The 20,844-nt window shown below is 41.9% G+C and overlaps 1 protein-coding gene across 2 annotated transcripts in view; it reads right to left on the bottom strand.

Moving 5' to 3' along the window:
• Nucleotides 1-20,844, bottom strand: part of LOC134611079 (dehydrogenase/reductase SDR family member 4-like) — a 157,113-nt gene that overhangs the window by 69,455 nt on the left and 66,814 nt on the right. For both annotated transcript variants that reach the window (XM_063454625.1, XM_063454623.1), the window contains exon 5: nt 9,670-9,740. In XM_063454625.1, the coding sequence (XP_063310695.1) occupies nt 9,670-9,740 (71 nt within the window). The remainder of the gene's footprint in view (nt 1-9,669; nt 9,741-20,844) is intronic.

Genomic DNA, 20,844 nt, shown 5'->3' with positions numbered 1-20,844 from the left:
CCACTGGAAATAAACATTAGCAAGAACAAAATGACATGGACTACAGTAAAGGAACTGCTGCAGCTCTTAAAGCCAAGTGCTAAGAGTATTGTGGGAACTGTCTCTTCGGAGGGTTGATCCAGGCTGTGTAAATAGAAAGACCTTAACAGCTTAGGAGGTATACTCCATACCGCGACAGCCAAAAACATGCACTCAGGGTGCAAAGTAAGGCATGTCTGTTATGAGGCACAGTATAGGGTGCTTCAGCCTATGCAGGAATGTCCCGAGATTTGATGTTGTGAGCCTCTTCGATGGCGCTCTCACCGCTTGATGATAGGCCACACCACAATTGCAGAGTGTTGTCCAGAAGCTCATGCAGAGCTGGTCAAAATCTCCAGGGGCTGCGTTGGTGGTTGGGTGCCTGTGCTCTTTGACTTGTGCCTTTGCTTGGCCACCATCTTGGCTGTGCCTCGACGGTGCTGTACACCTGCAGGCGGCATAGCCGGTAAGTCCGTCTTTAGGCCTGATCAGTGTATCCAGTGGGGACCGGGATAACTCCCACCGGTCCAAAGGGGGGGGGGGGTAGGATGCTAGCAAAGTCACTTGGGAGCTCCAAGGTAGGGGAGAGTGGTCATCTTACCCCGGCTCCAATTCCAGTAGGCCGCACTTGGCATTCTGCACCCCTGGCCCCGACGGGCGTTGGAGTTGTATCACTCGATTCAGTGGTGCACCTCCAACGTGGGTTTTACTCCAATTTCTGCCCGCCAGGCAGGAGCTCATGTCACTCACATCTAAATTTCTTGGTGGTCAGGCTCCGCCCGTAGATAAATCTTTTGATAGTGTTTCTAACAATATTTGGAAAGCATACTAAATCATGACCTTGTATCTTCTATTTTGTCGAATAAGCTTTGCAAATTATTCAATATGTTTGTGTAAATTTTTAAAATGTATTTTTGTTTTTAGATATTCAAATTAATATAGAATTGCATGCAAATATAAATATATATCTCAATATATATCTCAATCAAAATTAATTTATTAGAATACTAAATCATTTGAAAAGCTTATCCAACAACATTAAAATAATCTTAATTTAGAAAAAAAGTGAGATTTTTCAAAATATGAAAGTGGGAATGGGAAAGTGGGTAGTCCACTACCTTGTTTTTTTATTTTTTTATTTTAAATACCCGTATTGTCAAATTATAGTTCTCTTGCTCCCCCTTTTTAAAATACTAATTGACTAATTGAGTCTTGTAGTGTGACTACTGATAGGGCAGATGTTTTTCTTTAACAGTAAAGGAGGTTTAAAGACTAGATGTGTGAGAAAACTATTATTTTCAGTGTGGAATGAGTGAGTGGGTCATCAATTACACATTTACACATACAAAATTAGAAACACACACAATCCTATAGATATTCACACACATTTTGTTTATTAAAAGGTCCAGCCAGCCTCACTACCTTTCTCAGGGAGGGCTGAAGTGGATCCTCTCCCTTATGGAATGTGGTTGCTGTTGGGATCACAGTGCTCTAACTGCACAGATCCCATGTGCACCCTCTAGTGATGCCTATACCAGGATGAAATCATATATTGGCTGCAGGCATACTGTAAAGCACTCAAAGAAGCTGTGCAGGGATAGCACAGCAAATGTTAAGCTCCCTTGCCACCTGTACTACCCCTGATTATATTTGGGCAGAGTAGGCAACTGCCAGCCAGTCATCACCACACTGTAGCAACACCATAGGGTGAGTGCATCAAGTTCAACCTTTCATATATTCCCATATCTACTTTTATTTTTTAAATAAAAAGTGATTTTAAGTAGAAAATGATCTCTTCTTTGATCAACATTCTATGATAAGGCCTATATTAGCAGATTATTGTTATTATTTTTACATAGCACCAACAAATTCCATAGCACTTTACAATGGATGGACTAACAAACATGTAATCGTAACCAGACAAGTTTGATGCACAGGAACAGAGGGGTTGAGGGCACTGCTCAATGAGCTTACATGCTAGAGGGAGTGGGGTAAAGTGACACAAAAGGTAAGGGTTGTATTAGGGAAGTAGATTGATAGAATAATATTCACTGAAGACTTTGTGTGTTTTTTGTTTTTTTAGTGACAGTTGCAAGAGAGGAATAATTTGGGAGCCATTAACAGTTTAATTGATAAGCTTTTGTGCAAAAGTGAGTATCATAATCATATCAGATTATAATGATTTTTTGAAGGAGTAGAGACTGGATGAGCGTCTAACAGAAAAGGGAAGGGAGTTCCACAGGAACCCTAGAGAATCCTTGAAGGCGAGCATCAGAAGTGGGAGTACAAAAAGAAGATAGACATAGGTGTTCGGCAGAGCATAGGGGCCTAGAAGGGACATTCTTGTGTATTAGGTAGGATAGATAAGTGGGAGTAGAGATATGCTAGCAAGAATCAGAATTTTAAATTGAGCCCTATATCTTACGGAAGTCAATGCACGGACTGACAGAAAGAGGCGTGGGAAGTGTAGGCAGACAGGAAGATTATCCTCACCGCCGCATTCATTAGACTGTAATGGGGCAAATTGGGAGAACGTAAGACCACTGAGAAGTGGATTGCAGTAGTCAAGGCAAGAGAGGACAGTGGCGTAGCCCAGCACCTTATCCACATCTGGTGTTAAGTAGGGGTGGATGCGCCCAATGTTTTTGAGATGGAAGCGGCAGGATTTGGTGATCAACTGGACATGAGGTGGGAAGGAGAAGTCGGAGTCAATGAGAACACCTAGGAAGTGAGCCTGCATGGTGGAGCCGATGGTAGCACCATGTAGCACCATTAAACGTGGCGGGAGACAGAAACGGGAGTAGAAACACTTGAGGGAGAAAGGATCAGCGGAAAGGTCAAGTAGAATTAGGGCAGAATTAGGACAGAATAGTGACCATGAGACTTTGCAGCAAGTAGATTGTTGGATACAAAGCAGTTTCTACAGAGTGCTGAACAGGGGAGGGCTGGCAGCCTTAGGCCTGGGGGGCAAAACCAGTCAAGTGGCCCATTGTGCCACCAAATCAGTTCACCATCCATGCCCACCTTTTTCTGGTTTTATAACGGATATTGATGTTATGCTAATCAGTAGCTCTTTGCCATACCCGCTCCTTCACGGCTCTGACTTTCAATGTTGTCAGAGCAGAGAATCTCTGAGCCTGTGCTCTGACTCACTAACTGAGCGCTGGAACCACGAGGGAGAGGATATGATCTGACTGCACCTACTGCTGGTGCGCACCAGTGGACCACCAGCGAATCGTTTAAATTAAATATGCTGGTGTACCCAACTTGTGAGCTGTGTTGGCCGCCGGGCGCCTCTGTTGTCATGGCACCCTGCATGACCGCACAGCTTGCCCACCCCAACGGCTGGCCCTGCTGACACACACTGATGCTACTACTTAGACATCCCTCAATATTAATACAGAGATGAGCGTAAACACCAATAAACTGTGGAAACAGAGCTGATCCCCCCAAATTTATAAAGGTTTGCTTAGAGGATTTATTCAAGATTAAATCATGCCTCCTTCACTCTCCCCCATGCGCTGCTCTGTAGGCTGGGAGGAAGTGAAGAGTAATCACAGTCTCCCAGCACAACGCCACCTGTGGCTGCATGGGGAACAGCTGTTTAATGTAAGGCTTGCAGGACGGCCATCTGCCGCAGAACCTCTTTGTTTCCGTCTCTGCAAAGGGCTCCAGGCACTGCTTGTTGTGAGTGTGAGCCACTGTAAATTAGGGGCAGAGGGCAGAGGGCACTTGCACTGCGGTCAAGACGGGTCTGGGCAGGAGGAGAGTGCAGTGCAATCAGTGAACTCCCCTCCTGTGGGTCAACAGTAGACTGGTGCACCAGCCCAGGATCAGAGCCGGTGCAATGATTTTTGCCGCCCTAGACAAAATATAAATTTGCCGCCCCCCCCCCATGTGACATCACAATGCCCCACCCATATGATCTGCCATATGAACTAACGCCAGTGCTGCACACAGTGTGTGTTTACATTAAAAAGCCTGCAGGGACCAGCTATAGACACCAGAACCACTTCATTAAGCTATAGTGTCCCTTTAATGTGAGGTAAATTATAGATTAGTGTCACTAATAATATACTAGATTGCCTACTTACAATTAGATGAGGATGATGATGGGCTGCAGTTAGGCTCCACTGGTCTGGTGTAGAACAGGACCTCTGGAGGCTGTTTGCAACTGTGGTCACAAAATTCAACGTTCTGGGAGAATTGGAAGCAGCTCCATTTTTTGGGGGCCTCTTACACAGCTCAAGGTCTGGGCCCCAGTGCCTGACGGTGAGTATGCCCATAAGGCCCACTCATAAGTCCACTTATATGTTCCACCCACCCATGAGCTCGCTCACAGGGAGTGGAGTGTGTAGGGGATGTGTTATGTGTTATCTAATATGTGTGCTTATGGTATGTAGTGTATAGGGATACCAGTTTGTGCAGGTGATGCAGTGTGTTTGTGTGTAGTGGAAGCAGTGTGTATTTGTGTATAAGGGATGTATTATGTGTTTCTGTTTGTGTGTGAGGGATGCATTGTGTGAATCTGTGTTTGTATGCATAAGGGATGCAAGGTGTGTGTCTGTATGTGTGTGCATTGAGTGTAAGAAATGCATTGTGTTTCTGTGTGTATGTAAGAAAAACAGTGTGTGTGTTTGCATGTGTGTGTAAGGGTTTGCATTGTATGTTTCTGTGTATGTGTGCAAATGATGCATTGTCTTTGTGTGTAAGGGTTGCATTGTGTGTGTGTGTAATGGATGCATTGTGTGTTTCTCTGTGTGTAAGGGAAGCATGTTCAGTGTCTGTGTATGTATAGGGATGCATTGTGTGTTTCTGTGTATGTATAGGGATGCATTGTGTGTTTCTGTGTATGTATAGGGGTGCTTGTGTGTTTCTGTATATGTATAGGGATGCATTGTGTGTGTGTGTGCGTAGTGTTAAAGAGCTCCCTGTCTTGCCCCCTGTCCTATAGAGCTGTCCCTTCTGTCCCTTAGAGCTCTCCCCTGCCCCTTAGTGGTCTCTCCTCTCCCCCACCCTCCCCTAGCGGTCTCTTCTCACACTCACCCACCCTCCCTGTGCTCTTCTCATCCCCCCTCCACCCTCCCTGTGTTCTTCTCACTCCTCCCTCTGTGTGTTCTCACCCCCCATGTGTTCTTCTTACCCCCCCTCCTCCCTGTGTTCTTCTTACCCCCCCTGTTCTTCTTACCCCCCTTCTTCTTCTTAACCCTCCTACTTCTTCTTACCCCCTCTTCTTCTTCTTACCCCCTTCTTCTTCTTACCCCCTTCTTCTTCTTACCCCCCTTCTTCTTACCCCCCTTCTTCTTACCCCCTTCTTCTTCTTACCCCCCTCTTCTTCTTACTCCCCCTTCTTCTTCTTACCCCCCTCTTCTTCTTACCCCCTTCTTCTAATTACTCCCCACTCTTGTTCTTACTCCCCCTCTTCTTACTCCCCCTTCTTCTTACTCTCCCCCCTCTTCTTACTCTCCCCCTCCCCTCTTCTTACTCTCCCCCTCCCCTCTTCTTACTCCCCCCTCCCCTCTTCTTACTCTCCCCCTCCCCTCTTCTTACTCTCCCCCTCCCCTCTTCTTACTCTTCCCCCTCCCCTCTTTTTACTCACCCCCTTCCCCTCTTTTTACTCTCCCCCCTCCCCTATTTTTACTCTCCCCCCTTCCCCTATTTTTACTCTCCCCCTTCCCCTATTTTTACTCTCCACCCCTTCCCCTCTTCTTACTCTCCCCCCTTCCCCTCTTCTTACTCTCCCCCTTTCCCTCGTTTTACTCTCCCCCCCGTCTTTTTACTCTCCCCCTCCCCTCTTTTTACTCTCCCCCCTTCCCCTCTTTTTACTCTCCCCCCCTTTCCCCTATTTTTATTCTCCCCCCTTCCCCTATTTTTACTCTCCCCACCCCTTCCCCTATTTTTACTCTCCCCCCTTCCCCTATGTTTACTCTCCACCCCTTCCCCTCTTTTTACTCTCCACCCTCTTCCCCTCTTTTTACTCTCCATCCCCTTCCCCTCTTCTTACTCTCCACCCCCTTCCCCTCTTCTTACTCTCCACCCCCTTCCCCTCTTCTTACTCTCCACCCCCTTCCCCTCTTCTTACTCTCCCCCCCCCCCTTCTTCTTACCCCCTCCCCTGTAGGTGGCCGAGCTGCACTCCAGTCCGCGGTCCCGGACGGAGTGATAGGAAAGTGCTCAGTGGGCACCTTCCTGTCAGTCCGTCCGGGTACAGGAAACAGAAACTCCTGTTCCGCGCGGAACAGGAGTTTCTGTTTCCTGTACCCGGCCGGACTGACAGGAAGTGCACACTCAGTGTGCACCTTCCCATCACTCCGGCCGGGACCGCGGACCGGAGTGCAGCTCGGCCACCTACAGGGGAGGGGAGGGAGGGAAAAGCAGCTGCAGCCGTCTGAGCGCTCTTTACAGAGCGCTCGGCGGCTGCAGCATTTAAAGGGCCGGCCCGCCGCGGCCGGTCCTAAAATATTTTCGGGCGGCCTGGGGGGCAATTGCCTCCCTGCCCCCCGGCCCAGCCCGCCCCTGGTGCTGAACACGGAAACCAGATTGAAGTGGATCGAGATGAGAGTTGGACTCAAGGAAATTTGTCAATCTCACATACACAAGTTTTTCAAGGATCTTGGACGCGAAACGCAGTAGCAAGATAGGGTGGTTGCTGGACTGGCAGTTAGGGTCAAGGTTGGGCTCTTTTTTTTTTTTTTTTTTTTTTAAGAATCAGGGTTACATTTGCATGTTTGAAGGATGATGGAAATATGCCAGAGGAGAGGGAGAGATTGAGCATTTTAATGAGAGGAATAGCAAGAGAAGGAGACCAAATATGGATAAGATGTGAGGGAATAGGATCAAGGGAGCAGGTGGTGGGGCTGGAGGACTGGAGCAGAGAAGAAACCTCTTCCACTGTAGCAGGTGCGAATGAACATAGAACAGCAGAGTGAGTGAGTTTGTGGAAAGTATTGTAAGGGGAAGGAGAGAGATGAGAGATCTCTCACTTGGTTGTAGAGATCTTGTCAGTGAAGTGAGTTGCAAAGTTTGTGGCCTGTTAAGTTGGTAGGAGGAGGTGGAGCAACAGGGCGAAGAAGAGAGTTAAATGTGTGAAATAGTTGTTTGGGTTGGCAGAAGAGTGTGATTATGACGGTATTGAAGTCATTTACTTTTGCAGAGGAAAGAGCCAAGCTCTAAGAGCGCAGCATAAATTTATAGTGGAGAAAGTCTGATGCAGGGTGAGACTTTCTCCAGCAGCGTTCAGCAGTTCTGGAGCATTTTTTTCAGGTATCAGCTTGGTGGGCCAATGATGTAGTTGGAGCACTTGCTGCATTTAAAGGGACACTATAGTCACCTGAACAACTTTAGCTTAATGAAGCAGTTTTGGTGTATAGAAGATGCCCCTGCAGCCTCACTGCTCAATCCTCTGCCATTTAGGAGTTAAATCCCTTTGTTTATGAACCCTAGTCACACCTCCCTGCATGTGACTTGCACAGCCTTCCATAAACACTTCCTGTAAAGAGAGCCCTATTTAGGCTTTCTTTATTGCAAGTTCTGTTTAATTAAGATTTTCTTATCCCCTGCTATGTTAATAGCTTGCTAGACCCTGCAAGAGCCTCCTGTATGTGATTAAAGTTCAATTTAGAGATTGAGATACAATTATTTAAGGTAAATTACATCTGTTTGAAAGTGAAGCCAGTTTTTTTTTTCATGCAGGCTCTGTCAATCAAAGCCAGGGGAGGTGTGGCTAGGGCTGCATAAACAGAAACAAAGTGATTTAACTCCTAAATGACAGTGAATTGAGCAGTGAAATTGCAGGGGAATGATCTATACACTAAAACTGCTTTATTTAGCTTAAGTAATTTAGGTGACTATAGTGTTCCTTTAAGGGTAGGGGGTGCCATGAGGTCAAGTTAAGAGGAGAGGATGGAATTGAAGAAGGAAATTGCAGAGCTAGGGCAGGGGAGGTTTTAGGTTTGGAGCTTAGTGGAGAATTGCTCTAAATCAAGATATTAAAGGTTTCTGTGAGATTGATGTGCCAAGGGTAGTGTCAGTTGGGTCCTGAGCTGATGTCAAAAGTTGGCAGATGGTGGTCAGAGAGAGGAAAAGGAATATTGGAGGTGGTACAGAGTTTGGTGAAGGTGAGATCAATTATAGGGTTTCCTCCTGTATGGGTTGCTGAATTAGACCATTGCGTGAGGCCAAATAAGGAGGTTACAGAGAGCAGACATGAGGCATCAGTGCAGTTGGGATTGTTGATTGGGATATTGAAGGGAAGGAGTGCTAGAGGATTGGAAGTGAGGTAGCCGGGAAGAAAAGTGCTCTTTGAATAGCCTAGGATGAATGAGAGGGGTGGGGTGGGGGGCAGTAGATAATAGACATTCTTGAAGAAGTGGGTTTAAATAGTTGGACATTGTGAACTTCAAAGGAAGTAACAATAGGGCAAGGAAGATTGGTTGAAAGGTACATTAAGGGGAGAAAAGGATGCCTACACCACCTCCTTTAGAATAGAGTCTGGGAGTGCGGGAGAATTGTAGCCCACGAAAACATAAAGACAAAGGAGTAGCACTATCAGAGGGGGAAAGCCAGGTCTCAGTGAGTACTAGTAAGTTTGAGATGAAAAGGTTGTGTATGGCTGTTGATTTCAGATTGCTGCAGACCGAGTGCACACTGAATGTTGGTAAATGAGGGTAAAGGGGAAGGTATTGTGATGAGGTTTGTGTGGTTTCTGGTTGTCTTAGTCTGTACAGAGGAGGTGAAGGGCCCTGGGTTGGGAGAGACATCATCAACTGCTAGAAGCAGGAGGTATTAGTGGGTTTTATGTGTATGGGGTCTAGGATGAGATTGATTGTGAGTAGGAGAGAGGGAGCAGAAAAATGAGTTCAGCACATGATATGAGAGAAAGGGGGAGTGCAGCAGAGAGGGGGGAATGGGGGAAATGGGTGTGTATGAGAGATTTTGATACTGAGGGACGAGGAGGAAATGAAGAGGAGAAGACAGAGCATTGCTAAACTGGAAAAAAATAAATTGGAAAAAATTGGAATATCAAAAACAGGAGTAGGAATGTTAAAGATTATGTTTTAAGGGTTAATAAAGTGCAGGAGCGTACTTTCTAAATGCAATAATGAGCTTGGTGTAGGGTGGAGTGGGCAGGTATCGGACTTTCTTGCAGCATTAATAGGGCTGGAAAGTTTTGAAATCAGGCTGTAGAAGAAAGATAAATGAGGGTCAGATAAGCCTGCAATAAAGCTGAGGGAGGGGGATTTGCATCTACGCACAGAGATGAGGGGATAGTTATAAAACCAAAAACAATACATTTGAGTTGATATTAATAAAAGAAGGGAGAGGCCAGAGGGCAGAAATGTGAATGAAACAATTACATACATGACTAGTAAAACTATACTTTAGCATTACATACAAGACATAAATGTAAGAAAATATGCAATGCACCCAGAATATATAAAATAAAGCAAGTTTACAAGGTGGTTAACTTAGAACTAAATGATAGTGTGCAGGAGAGAGTCTCAGTGTGGTCCTCCAGATACATTCCATATAAATACATATCCATCTTTTTATCACATTAATTTTTCTATACAGTATAACAACATTATAAAAAATCATATGCTAGCTCAGTCCTAATAACAGCTTCTCATTCATTGTTGCTGAGCATACTTACCCTTGTTTCTGCAAGTGAGGTACAACAAGTTTTATCATTAGAAAGGTGGAGATCACATTGACTTGAAATACCTAATAAAAAAAAAAAAAAAAATAACATTCAGTCACTTATTTAAATAAGATTAATTAAACCTACAATGTGTTTAATGATACTGTTTAGGGGAATATAAATTACTTTATAAATTCAGTACTCTGAAAATCATCATGACACAAATTAACAAACAGTTGGTAATTCAAGTAAACCTTTAATTGTTAAAAACAGTGGCCATGTGTTTAAACAAAAACTTTAGAGAAAGTTTAGAAAATGACTAGAAAAAGCAATTTCCATTGTGTGTTTACAGAGGGCAGCTTAGAAGTTATTGATTGTTTTAGACAAGTATGCTTATGTTGCAATCATGAAGATAGGAGCAGCACTCAATTCCAGCAGCCACAACAATAAGGCAAACAAAAAGAAAATCTCCAGGCACTCAAGGTGTTCAAGTCGCAAGCAGTTTTAATGGAACACAAAAGAGCAGCAACGTTTCGACCTGCTAAGAAGTCTTTGTCAAGCCAAGTTTAGTATTCTTAGACTTTCTAAAACTCTATAACCGAGGCATTACTTGAAAATAGCTGAACTGTATGTGTTTATTAAAATGGATGTGTGCATGCTCTTTTTATTGCCAATACACAATACACCTGGGTGTTATAACTCTGTTTTACATGTCATGTACCTTAAAAATGTTTCAATACAACAGAGAATGGAAAATAAAAAGCAATTTCCAATGCAAACAATAACAATAATAATCTGTAAAATAATTTATACTATATCAATAATGACAGCAAAGAGAAAAAAACATGGGAGTTTTTTTGTTTTGGTTTTGTTTTTAACCCCTTAACGCCGTTACAGCGTTCTATGCCGTCCCGCTTTAAGTGGGCTTTAAAGCCGTTGCGGTGGCATAGAACTCCGTAACGGCTTTGAGCCCTGGAGTGCCCGGGTTACTTACCTTCCCGGTGCTCTGCTTCAGGTGGACTGCCTCACAGCCCAGGCAGCCCTCCCACGGCAAAAGAAGGCCCCCGGGGGCCGTGTGATCGCTCTCAAAGAGCGATCACATGGCCCCCTATAGCTGGCTGTGGATCTGCCAGCAGGGGGACTGTCTGAAATGTCAGACAGTCCCCCTGCTGGTGGAAAAGTAAAAAGAAAAATTATTAAACATGCTATACATATTATATATATGTAACATCATACAAAGTGTATTTTAATATTGATATAAGTACATATATATCAGTATTAAAATACACTTAGAATGACATTACATATATATATATATATATATATATATATATATATATATATATATATATATAAATATGTATAACTACAATAATAAATAAATTAAAGAATAAAATTAATAAATAAAATATTGAAACAAAATTTAATATAAATTATATATTCATATGTAATTTCCTTCTAACTGTATTTTGTTATTTATATATATATATATAGGTAACAAAATACACTTAGAATGACATACATATATATATATATATATATATATATATATATATATATATATATATATATATATTTGCGGTTATTTGCATTTTATAGATATATATATATATATATATCTATAAATTGCAAATAACCGCAAATATATATATATATATATATATATATATATATATATATATAATTACATAAAAGATTACATTAGTATACACGTAGAATTTAAATACCTATAAATGCACATATATTAAAATTCTATGTGTATATTTAGGTATACTTTTAACATAATTAGGTGATTTGATTAATTAAAATTTGATTGACATGCCTGACAACACAGGGAGAAAGTGCAGAGAATTTAATTCGCAAGCACTATATTTGACCCTGTAACTCTCCAAGACACCATAAAACCTGTACATAGGGGGTACTGTTTTACTCGGGAGACTTCGCTGAACTCAAATATTAGTGTTTCAAACTGGTAAATTGTATTACAACGATGATATTTTAAGTAAAAGTGACTTTTTTTGCATTTTTTACAAACGAACTTCAATTTTATGGACTATATTATTGTTGTAATATGTTTTACTGTTTTAAAACAGTAATATTTGTGTTTAGTGAAGTCTCCCGAGAATAACAGTACCCCCCATGTACAGGTTTCATGGTGTTTTGGAAAGTTAGAGAAAAAATAGAAATCCAGCGCACTCACTTATCAACTAAACAGCTACTTTGATGCTGACAGATTTGCCTAGTTTTATTAAAAACACCTAATCTAGGCAAAAAATAATGGGGGTTTAGTTACACTATATGATCATACATTGCATAAGCCTGCCACAAACGTCAATGTACCCCATCTTTGGCAGGTCCTACTCTCACTGCCAACTGTCTACTAAATGAGCTACTCACTTGGGGAAATCCTTCCATCTCGAGTTCTCTGCAGTACAAGGCTTAAATAGGGTCCTGAGATGAGACACTTGTGACAGGGGGCTGTACAAAACCAAGCAGCTGGCTAGACTCCTAAATATATATGAGAAAACAAGGGACTGGCTGCACTCACCTAAACATGCTTAAATGGGGTGCTGCTGGGGGTCAATAAGTACAGTAAAAATAGAAATCCAGCGCACTCACTTATCAACTAAACAGCTACTTTGATGCTGACAGATTTGACTAGTTTTATTAAAAACACCTAATCTAGGCAAAAAATAATGGGGGTTTAGTTACACTTTCTGATCATACATTGCATAATACATTGCTACAAAGATAATATCCTCGAGCGAGCATTGAGTGAAGCCAGGATGGCACAAGCACCTCAGAATGATGTAACCCCACAGAAACTTCCAATTACCTTTCATCATCAATCACCTTTGGTAGCTAGAGCTATCAAGGACAATTGGCAAATGATTTCACGGACGATACACTCCCTAAGGTATTTAAGGAGGCTCCACTCATATGTTTTAAATGCAATAAGAATTTGAAAGACATGTTGGTCAAGACAGATCCAGTGAAGAGCTACACCACCACATCTAAGACAGTTAGTCGCGGGTGTGTACGCTGTCTTGGTTGCGTTACATGTGGACATATGTTACAAGCCAAATATTTTAACCATCCACATACAAAGAAAATATATGAAATTAGGCATACCATCACGTGCAAAACACCATTTGTGATATATAAGTTAACATGCCCTTGTGGACTTAATTACATGGGAAAAACGGAAACCCCTTTATGTGAAAGAATATGAGGACATCGTTCCAGCATCCGTTTGGCCTATAGGGATGGTGTTTCAGATAAGCCGGTTGCAAAACATTTTTTGGCTAAACAACACCCTTTGTCTTCTTTAAAATTCACGGCTATTGACTTCATACCACAATCCAGGAGAGGAGGTGACCGTGGTCGAGCTCTACTTAACTGGGAAGCCTACTGGATATATGAACTAAATACAGTTTCTCCCAGAGGACTTAATGAAAGTCTGCTCTTCCACTCATTTTTATAATTAATCTAATCCAGCTTGAGAAATATTGTATAGTTATGCATATCATTTATTTTCTGCATAGCGAATTAGACATTGTTTTATAGTAATTTTTAATAAGTATTTAAGTTAATTTGGCTATTACTTAACAGTATGCACTTTAACACACTATTATTAATATTATGCCACATTATCTAAACTTATAGTCTATCATGATAATGAATTAGAGCACTATTCACTTTTAGCTACTGTATGGAGATAATACACATTTGAAGCACCACTTTTCAATAGTCTCTTATTTGAGACCATGAATAGCAGTCAGCACATGTAGCACTTTATGGCAACTAATTATCACAATAGTGTCTTCACATCCAAATTAATTTTCAGATAGATATAGCACTGGCACTTTATAATATTTTATATAATTAGGCACTTTATAACCAGCACCACAATCTGCTCTCTTTATCAAATATTTGCATTGAGCATAGTAAGCACTTTATTATAAACAGTATACACAGCATGTTTATTCAGTGACACATTTAGGTTGTTCAGTTAAGTAAAGCATAAAGGGTTATATATCTTCAAGATATAGGTGTATATACAATTACCATTTAAGAATGATGTTTTATATTTGAATTTTTATCCCTTTTTTCCTCTCCAATAACAGTTGCTCATCGATCGTTTTTAAACAGATCAGTGTGTTAGTATACAGCCCGCACGGCGTCCACAAATCACTATGGCAGCACTGCAATGTGTATTCTGGTTGCCGGGGTGGTGCGTGTTACGTCATGCCGCAGATCGGTCTCAATTGGCTGGTTATGCGCTTGCGCATTGTGGAAAGAGGGACGCCGATCGGGAAGTATCAACAGCTGTGGAGAGTTTATGATTTGTTTCTCTTATAGTATATAAGTTAGCACAGTGTGTATTTGTTTAGCATGTGTAATTTTTGATCCTGAGGAAAGCCCAGGTTGGGGCTGAAACTTCGATCTTTTTAATGTATATCTAATAAAGCAGCACATATTACATTTAAAGTATTTTTTTTAAATTATATTTATAATTTTATTCTAACTGTATTTTGATAGATATGTATTTGATATATCTATCAAAATACAGTTAGAATAAAATTATATATATATATATATATTTAAATTACTTTTAATTATACACATACATACACACGTGTGTAATTTTACTCTAAGTGTATTTTTAGATTAGTATATCTATATATATTAAAAACACACATAGTATAACATTATATATAATGTATATAGATACATATTTATATCAAAATACAAACGTAGAATGAAATATATATAATAAATTAAAAGTATTTATATATATATATAATTTTATTCTAACTGTATTGAGATTATATATATATATATATATATATATATATATATATATATATACATATATATATACACACACACACACACACACACACACATACACTGCTCAAAAAAATAAATAACACTTAAACAACACAATGTAACTCCAAGTCAATCACACTTCTGTGAAATCAAACTGTCCACTAAGGAAGCAACACTGAGTGATAATCAATTTCACATGCTGTTGTGCAAATGGGATAGACAACAGGTGGAAATTATAGGCAATTAGCAAGACACCACCAATTAAGGAGTGGTTCTGCAGGTGGTGACCACAGACCACTTCTCAGTTCCTATGCTTCCTGGCTGATGGTTTGGTCACTTTTAAATGCTGGCAGTGCTTTCATTCTAGTGGTAGCATGAGACAGAGTCTACAACCCACACAAGTGGCTCAGGTAGTGCAGCTCATCCAGGATGGCACATCAATGCGAGCTGTAGCAAGAAGGTTTGCTGTGTCTGTCAGCGTAGTGTCCAGAGCATGGAGGCGCTACCAGGAGACAGGCCAGTACATCAGGAGACGTGGAGGAACAGGAATGCAACAACCAAGCAGCAGGACGGCTACCTCCGCCTTTGTGCAAGGAGGAACAGGAGGAGCACTGCCAGAGCCCTGCAAAATGACCTCCAGCAGGCCACAAATGCACATGTGTCTGCTCAAACAGTCAGAAACAGACTACATGAAGGTGATATGAGGGCCCGACGTTCACAGGTGGGGGTTGTGCTTACAGCCCAACACCGTGCAGGACATTTGGCATTTGCCAGAGAACACCAAGATTGGCAAATCCACCACTGGTGCCCTATGCTCTTCACAGATGAAAGCAGGTTCACACTGAGCACATGTGAAAGACGTGACAGAGTCTGGAGACGCTGTGAAGAACGTTCTGCTGCCTGCAACATCCTCCAGCATGACCGGTTTGGCAGTGGGTCAGTTATGGTGTGGGGTGGCATTTCTTTGGGGGGCAGCACAGCCCTCCATGTGCTCACCAGATGTAGCCTGACTGCCATTAGGAAATGAGATCCTCAGACCCTTTGTGAGACCATATGCTGGTGCGGTTGGCCCTGGGTTCCTCCTAATGCAAGACAATGCTAGACCTCATGTGGCTGGAGTGTGTCAGCAGTTCCTGTAAGATGAAGGCATTGATGCTATTGACTGGCCCACCCGTTCCCCAGACCTGAATCCAATTGAGCGCATCTGGGACATCATGTCTCGCTCCATTCACCAACGTCACGTTGCACCACAGACTGTCCAGGAGTTGGCAGATGCTTTAGTCCAGGTCTGGGAGGAGATCCCTCAGGAGACCATCCGCCACCTCATCAGGAGCATGCACAGGCGTTGTAGGGAGGTCACACAGGTACGTGGAGGCCACACACACTACTGAGCCTCATTTTGATTTGTTTTAAGAACATTACATCAAAGTTGGATCAGCCTGCAGTGTGTTTTTCCACTTTAATTTTGAGTGTGACTCAAAATTAGGGTTGAAAAATTTGATTTCCATGTTTTAATTTTTGTGTGATTTTGTTGTCAGCACATTCAACTATGTAAAGAACAAAGTATTTCAGAAGAATATTTAATTTATTCAGATCTAGGATGTTTTATCTTTGTGTTCCCTTTATTTTTTTTGAGAAAGAGATATATATATATATATATATATATATATATATATATATATATATATATGTATATATATATATATGTATTAAGGCAACTTGGCCTGGATTTGTGGGAGGTGCTTGGTATCCACTCCTAGCCTACTTAAGGCACACCCCTTACCTTGCTCCTTACCGTTCGAGGTCATCGTTAAATGAGGATCCACTTCTGGGTTCTCTCAGACGCCATCTTGGTTTTCAGTATCCACAAGTTTTTCCGCGGCAAGCTGTGTCCAGGAATCCTGTTTCAGGCCTTTCCGTCCGTCCAGCTACTTCTGACCCCGGTCATTGTCGTAGATCGCGTCCTAGGGACTCCTAAACCGTAAGTTAGACCTTCCTGTCACGCCAGGATCGGTTCCCACGGCGCACGGTACAGCACGGCACATTTTGTCCCTGTTATGCCGCAAATTGAACAAGCCGTTCGCGGTTTTCATTTTGTACGGTTATTCAGCTAATCATATATTAGTTAAAGTGATCATTTTGCATATAACTGTTCCCTTGCTACAGTGAAACACGTTATCATTTCAGTTGTTTTGCCGTTCGGCACTTAATTCATGATATGCTTAAACACGCTTGCTGTTCGCATAAAATTCATGAGTTTAAACTATTCCTTCCAGCTTCTGTTTCCCTTCACACTGGGTTTCGGTTTTCTTTCTATGTATTACGCATAAATCCTTTTGTGGATTACATTTCATCATTTCATGTATATACCATTTGGTTAACAATTTGCTTGATTAAATAGACAGATTATTTCCATTACTGTTTAAAGGTATCAGTATTCTATCAATGTCCATAAAAAAACAGCTAACATATCTGTATGGATCATTTTGACTCCCACGCTTTCAGGGGTCTTCCATACTTATCCATTTCATTCAAGTTGGTTCAGCCTACATTACAGGCCTCATTTCTGTGTTTTAAACTAAGACACATACATAGGGATACAGTTTTCCTTTTCCAAATAATGAATTCTCGGGTTGAATCACACGTACTGATCCAACCAATCATATGTCTTTTACAGTACAGTAATATATATATAACTTTACATAATTTTTAAAGCATTGTGTTTATCCCTGCCACATTTGTTATTATATAAACAACATAATGCTGTTTAAACATAGGCCACGGCCTCCCTCACCCCATCCTCTTATTCTACTTGACACCCATCATACATTCCCCACTGTTTTAGACAGAATTGGGCATTAAAGCCACGGCATCACTTTGCCTTGGTAACACATTTATATTCCCATGGTATATCACATTTCATTTACCAAGTAATACGCCAGCAAGCCCTTAAAAACATTGCTGGTACAGGCTACACATTCTACTTCATTCCCACACAGTCCACACTCATTATACTAATTTCTTTTTACCCGTTTCAGGCTGTCCAGGTTTAAATATATTTTCACCACATGGTTTTTCTTGTGAGATATTCATACTAGCAGGTACGTACACCTGCTCATATGGTATTCTGCCATACATTGCATTTCTCCCCCCTAGGTTAGAGTACTGGCAATAGGGTCATAGGCTTCCCAATAGGCTTCCCTATTGCCATCAGTTAGTGGTCCCGCGAGGCCAACATCCCGCCTCAACGTTTCAGAGGCAAACACCCAACGGGTGACACGTTAGCTAGCCGCCTCGCATGTTGCATAGAGAGGGCCTCACCTGTCACTCCCTCTCCCCGTTTTTCTGTTTTACAGTCACCGAGAGGCCTAAAATTCATGCCACTACGACGGGTGGCCTCAAATCCCCTCGCGCCAACGCATAGATAGAGCCTCTCAAGCCACTTGGCAACTAGTAGGGCCTCACCTGTCACCAAACAAATGTAATGTTTCGCCATCCGGCTTAGCTAGCCTGCCAGTACGATTTGGTGGTTTTCATACACTAAATAATTGTTTTGTTTGTAGTATGTCTCAGGAAGGGGTAGAGGATTTCTCCCTGCCTAGCACTCCGGCTAGAGTTATCACTCCTACACAAGGAGGAGAGGTAACTAGTCCAGAATCGATCAGATCCTGGACGATCCCTCGTATAACTACGGAATTGAGGAGACGGCAAATCACCTACCGCGCTACAGCAAGGAAAGCAGAACTTTTAAAACTGCTACGTACCTAAATAAACATCATGGATGCCAGGGAAGGACCTAGCCAGTACAACCCAGGAGACATATATTCCATGTTGTCTTCACTCATGGCGTCTATGAGCAAGCTCAACTCCAGGCTGGAGAAACTTGAGTCGGTCACCACGGCCCTTACTCTAGCAGGGCCACCCACTGCTGCTTCACAAGCACCAGCTGACTTGCCATTAGTTGCTCCAACCATCACCCTGGATGACCAGGAAGTTAGCCCTGCTCATATGATCCCTGAGCACATAAAAAGAGATATCCTGGAAGGTAAATACGTCAACCTGGCTTCCCTGCTGATTGCCTCCCAGGATATTGTGTAAAATAAGACTTATGCTTATGTATTTACCGGGATGTTATCTGTGTGGTCTATCCCAATAGAAGAGAGGAGTTTGATCTTTATATGCACAAGCTGGTAGACCTGGGCAACAAATATGGTGGTTCAGCCTTTTATGACTACCATAGGTTTTTTTCTGCAAAAGTGTCTGGAGCCTTCTCCCAGTATGGAACAAGATCCAACTGGGGAAGGATTGATACCATCATATTTTGCAGACACTTTGCAGGTCTAAGAACACCGACTTGTGAATACTGCTCCTCTACAGCCCATACGACAAATTTCTGTCCCAACACGGTGGATGAACATGCCTCCACGCAAGGAGCTAGTTCCTCTGGTGTTCCAGAGAAATTGTCAAGAGACAAACTGGGACACCCAATCAAGTTTCTGGGCAAGTCCCAGATATGTAATAATTTCAATGTTGGGTCTTGTAATTATAGCGGTTGCAGATTATTGCATATCTGTTTAAAATGTTTTAGGGCACATGCAAAAACCATGTGTCCAAATAAAATGGACTCTAAGCCTTACCTAATGTCCATTAATATTCCGGTATTTACTGCATTTATGTCACATCACCCGTCTAAACACTTGGTGGACTTTCTTATCTCTGGTTTAACAGAAGGCTTCCACACTGGTATTCTACACATACCATCTGGGACTCTGGAATGCCCTAATCTACAATCCGCACAACACAACCCCACAGCGGTTGACACTATCATAGCCCAAGAAGTGGCTGAGCATTTTGTATTGGGGCCTTTCAAAGCTCCTCCATTCATAGAATGGCGCACTAACCCCATTGGTATTGTCACAGGGAAATCTTCCCTTAAACAGAGACTCATCATTGACTTGTCTCCACCACACTCATTGGCCAACCCCAGTCTTAACTCCCTCATACCCTCCGAAGAATTCTCTCTGCAATACACCACCATAGATCACGCCATTACAGCTATCATACAAGCAGGGGTCATAGCCTGGCTTTGTAAGACCGATATTACTAATGCCTTTAAATTGCTGCCAATCCACCCCACACTGTGGCACCTGCATGGCATCAAGTAGGCGGGGAACTACTATTTTTTTCTCCTGTTTAACTTTTGGGTCCAAAAGTAGCCCAGCTATTTTTGACACATTTGCCAAAGCATTGTGCTGGTTACTTTTTAACATATCCAGATGCCCTACGGTATAACATTACCTGGACGATTTCTTACTGGTCGAGGAAAATACTTCCCCTCCTAGTAGCCTCAAAGCTACCACCAAGCTATTCGAGCAACTAGGTGTACCAATCTCCCCATAGAAAACGGAGGGGCCAGACACGATTATCACTTTCCTGGGTATTCAATTAGACTCGACCACAATGCAAGCAAGCATACCACACGACAAGACAATCCAGCAGTTCAGGATTTGGAAGGTTTTTCCACTACCTCAGCTCTCTTTGAAATCTATCCCATCATGGCAGCTGCCGTAGCATGGGGTCATTTATGGGCAAATATGTCAGTTCGTTGTTACTCAGACAACCAGGCAACCTGTCACATCATCAACAAAGGTCGTTCCAAATCCCTTACGATCATGAGATTTCTGAGGAAACTCACTTGGTTGGCAGCTTGTCATAATTTCTTTCTATATTGTTTCCATGTTACAGGTAAATGTAACACAGCTGCTGACAGTTTGTCTCGTTTTAAATTTCAGGCTTTTCATCAAGCACTCCCGTCAGCTGCACCCACAGCCACCACCACTCCAACATTTCAACAACTAATACTGGACTAGACACCATCATGCATCATAGCAGGACACTGTCCCAAATGGCACTATCAAAAAATACACACAAAACATACGACAGGGCTTTTACACTATTCAAAAGATTCCTTTTGGAACATAACATCATGCAACCATTTGTTATGACATCTTTTTTGGGTTTTGCTTCTTTTTGCCACCTTAAACTCAAAATGTCATATAACACCAACAAACTTTATGAACAAATGTAAATATATAGGAACTGACAGTGAGAATGGAAGAAATAAATGGACCCGATAGGATCAATAACAGCAGGGCTGCATCACATACAAGGGAGCGACTTGTCTGGTAAAACTAAAAAGATATATATCTGGTATGTGAGCGCTCCAATAAAAATAAACTAATAATCATGCAATAAAATAAAATAAAATATTGTAAAGACCACTATAGCTGGAACCACCACAATGACCACCAAATAAAAAATATATATAATATATTGAATCTAATGAAAACATGG

The sequence above is a fragment of the Pelobates fuscus genome, chromosome 5, assembly GCF_036172605.1.
Source record: "Pelobates fuscus isolate aPelFus1 chromosome 5, aPelFus1.pri, whole genome shotgun sequence".
In the NCBI taxonomy this organism is placed as follows: Eukaryota; Metazoa; Chordata; class Amphibia; order Anura; family Pelobatidae; genus Pelobates; species Pelobates fuscus.
The sequence above is the reverse complement of the archived record's forward strand: the minus strand, read 5'-3'. Positions and strand labels throughout refer to the sequence as shown.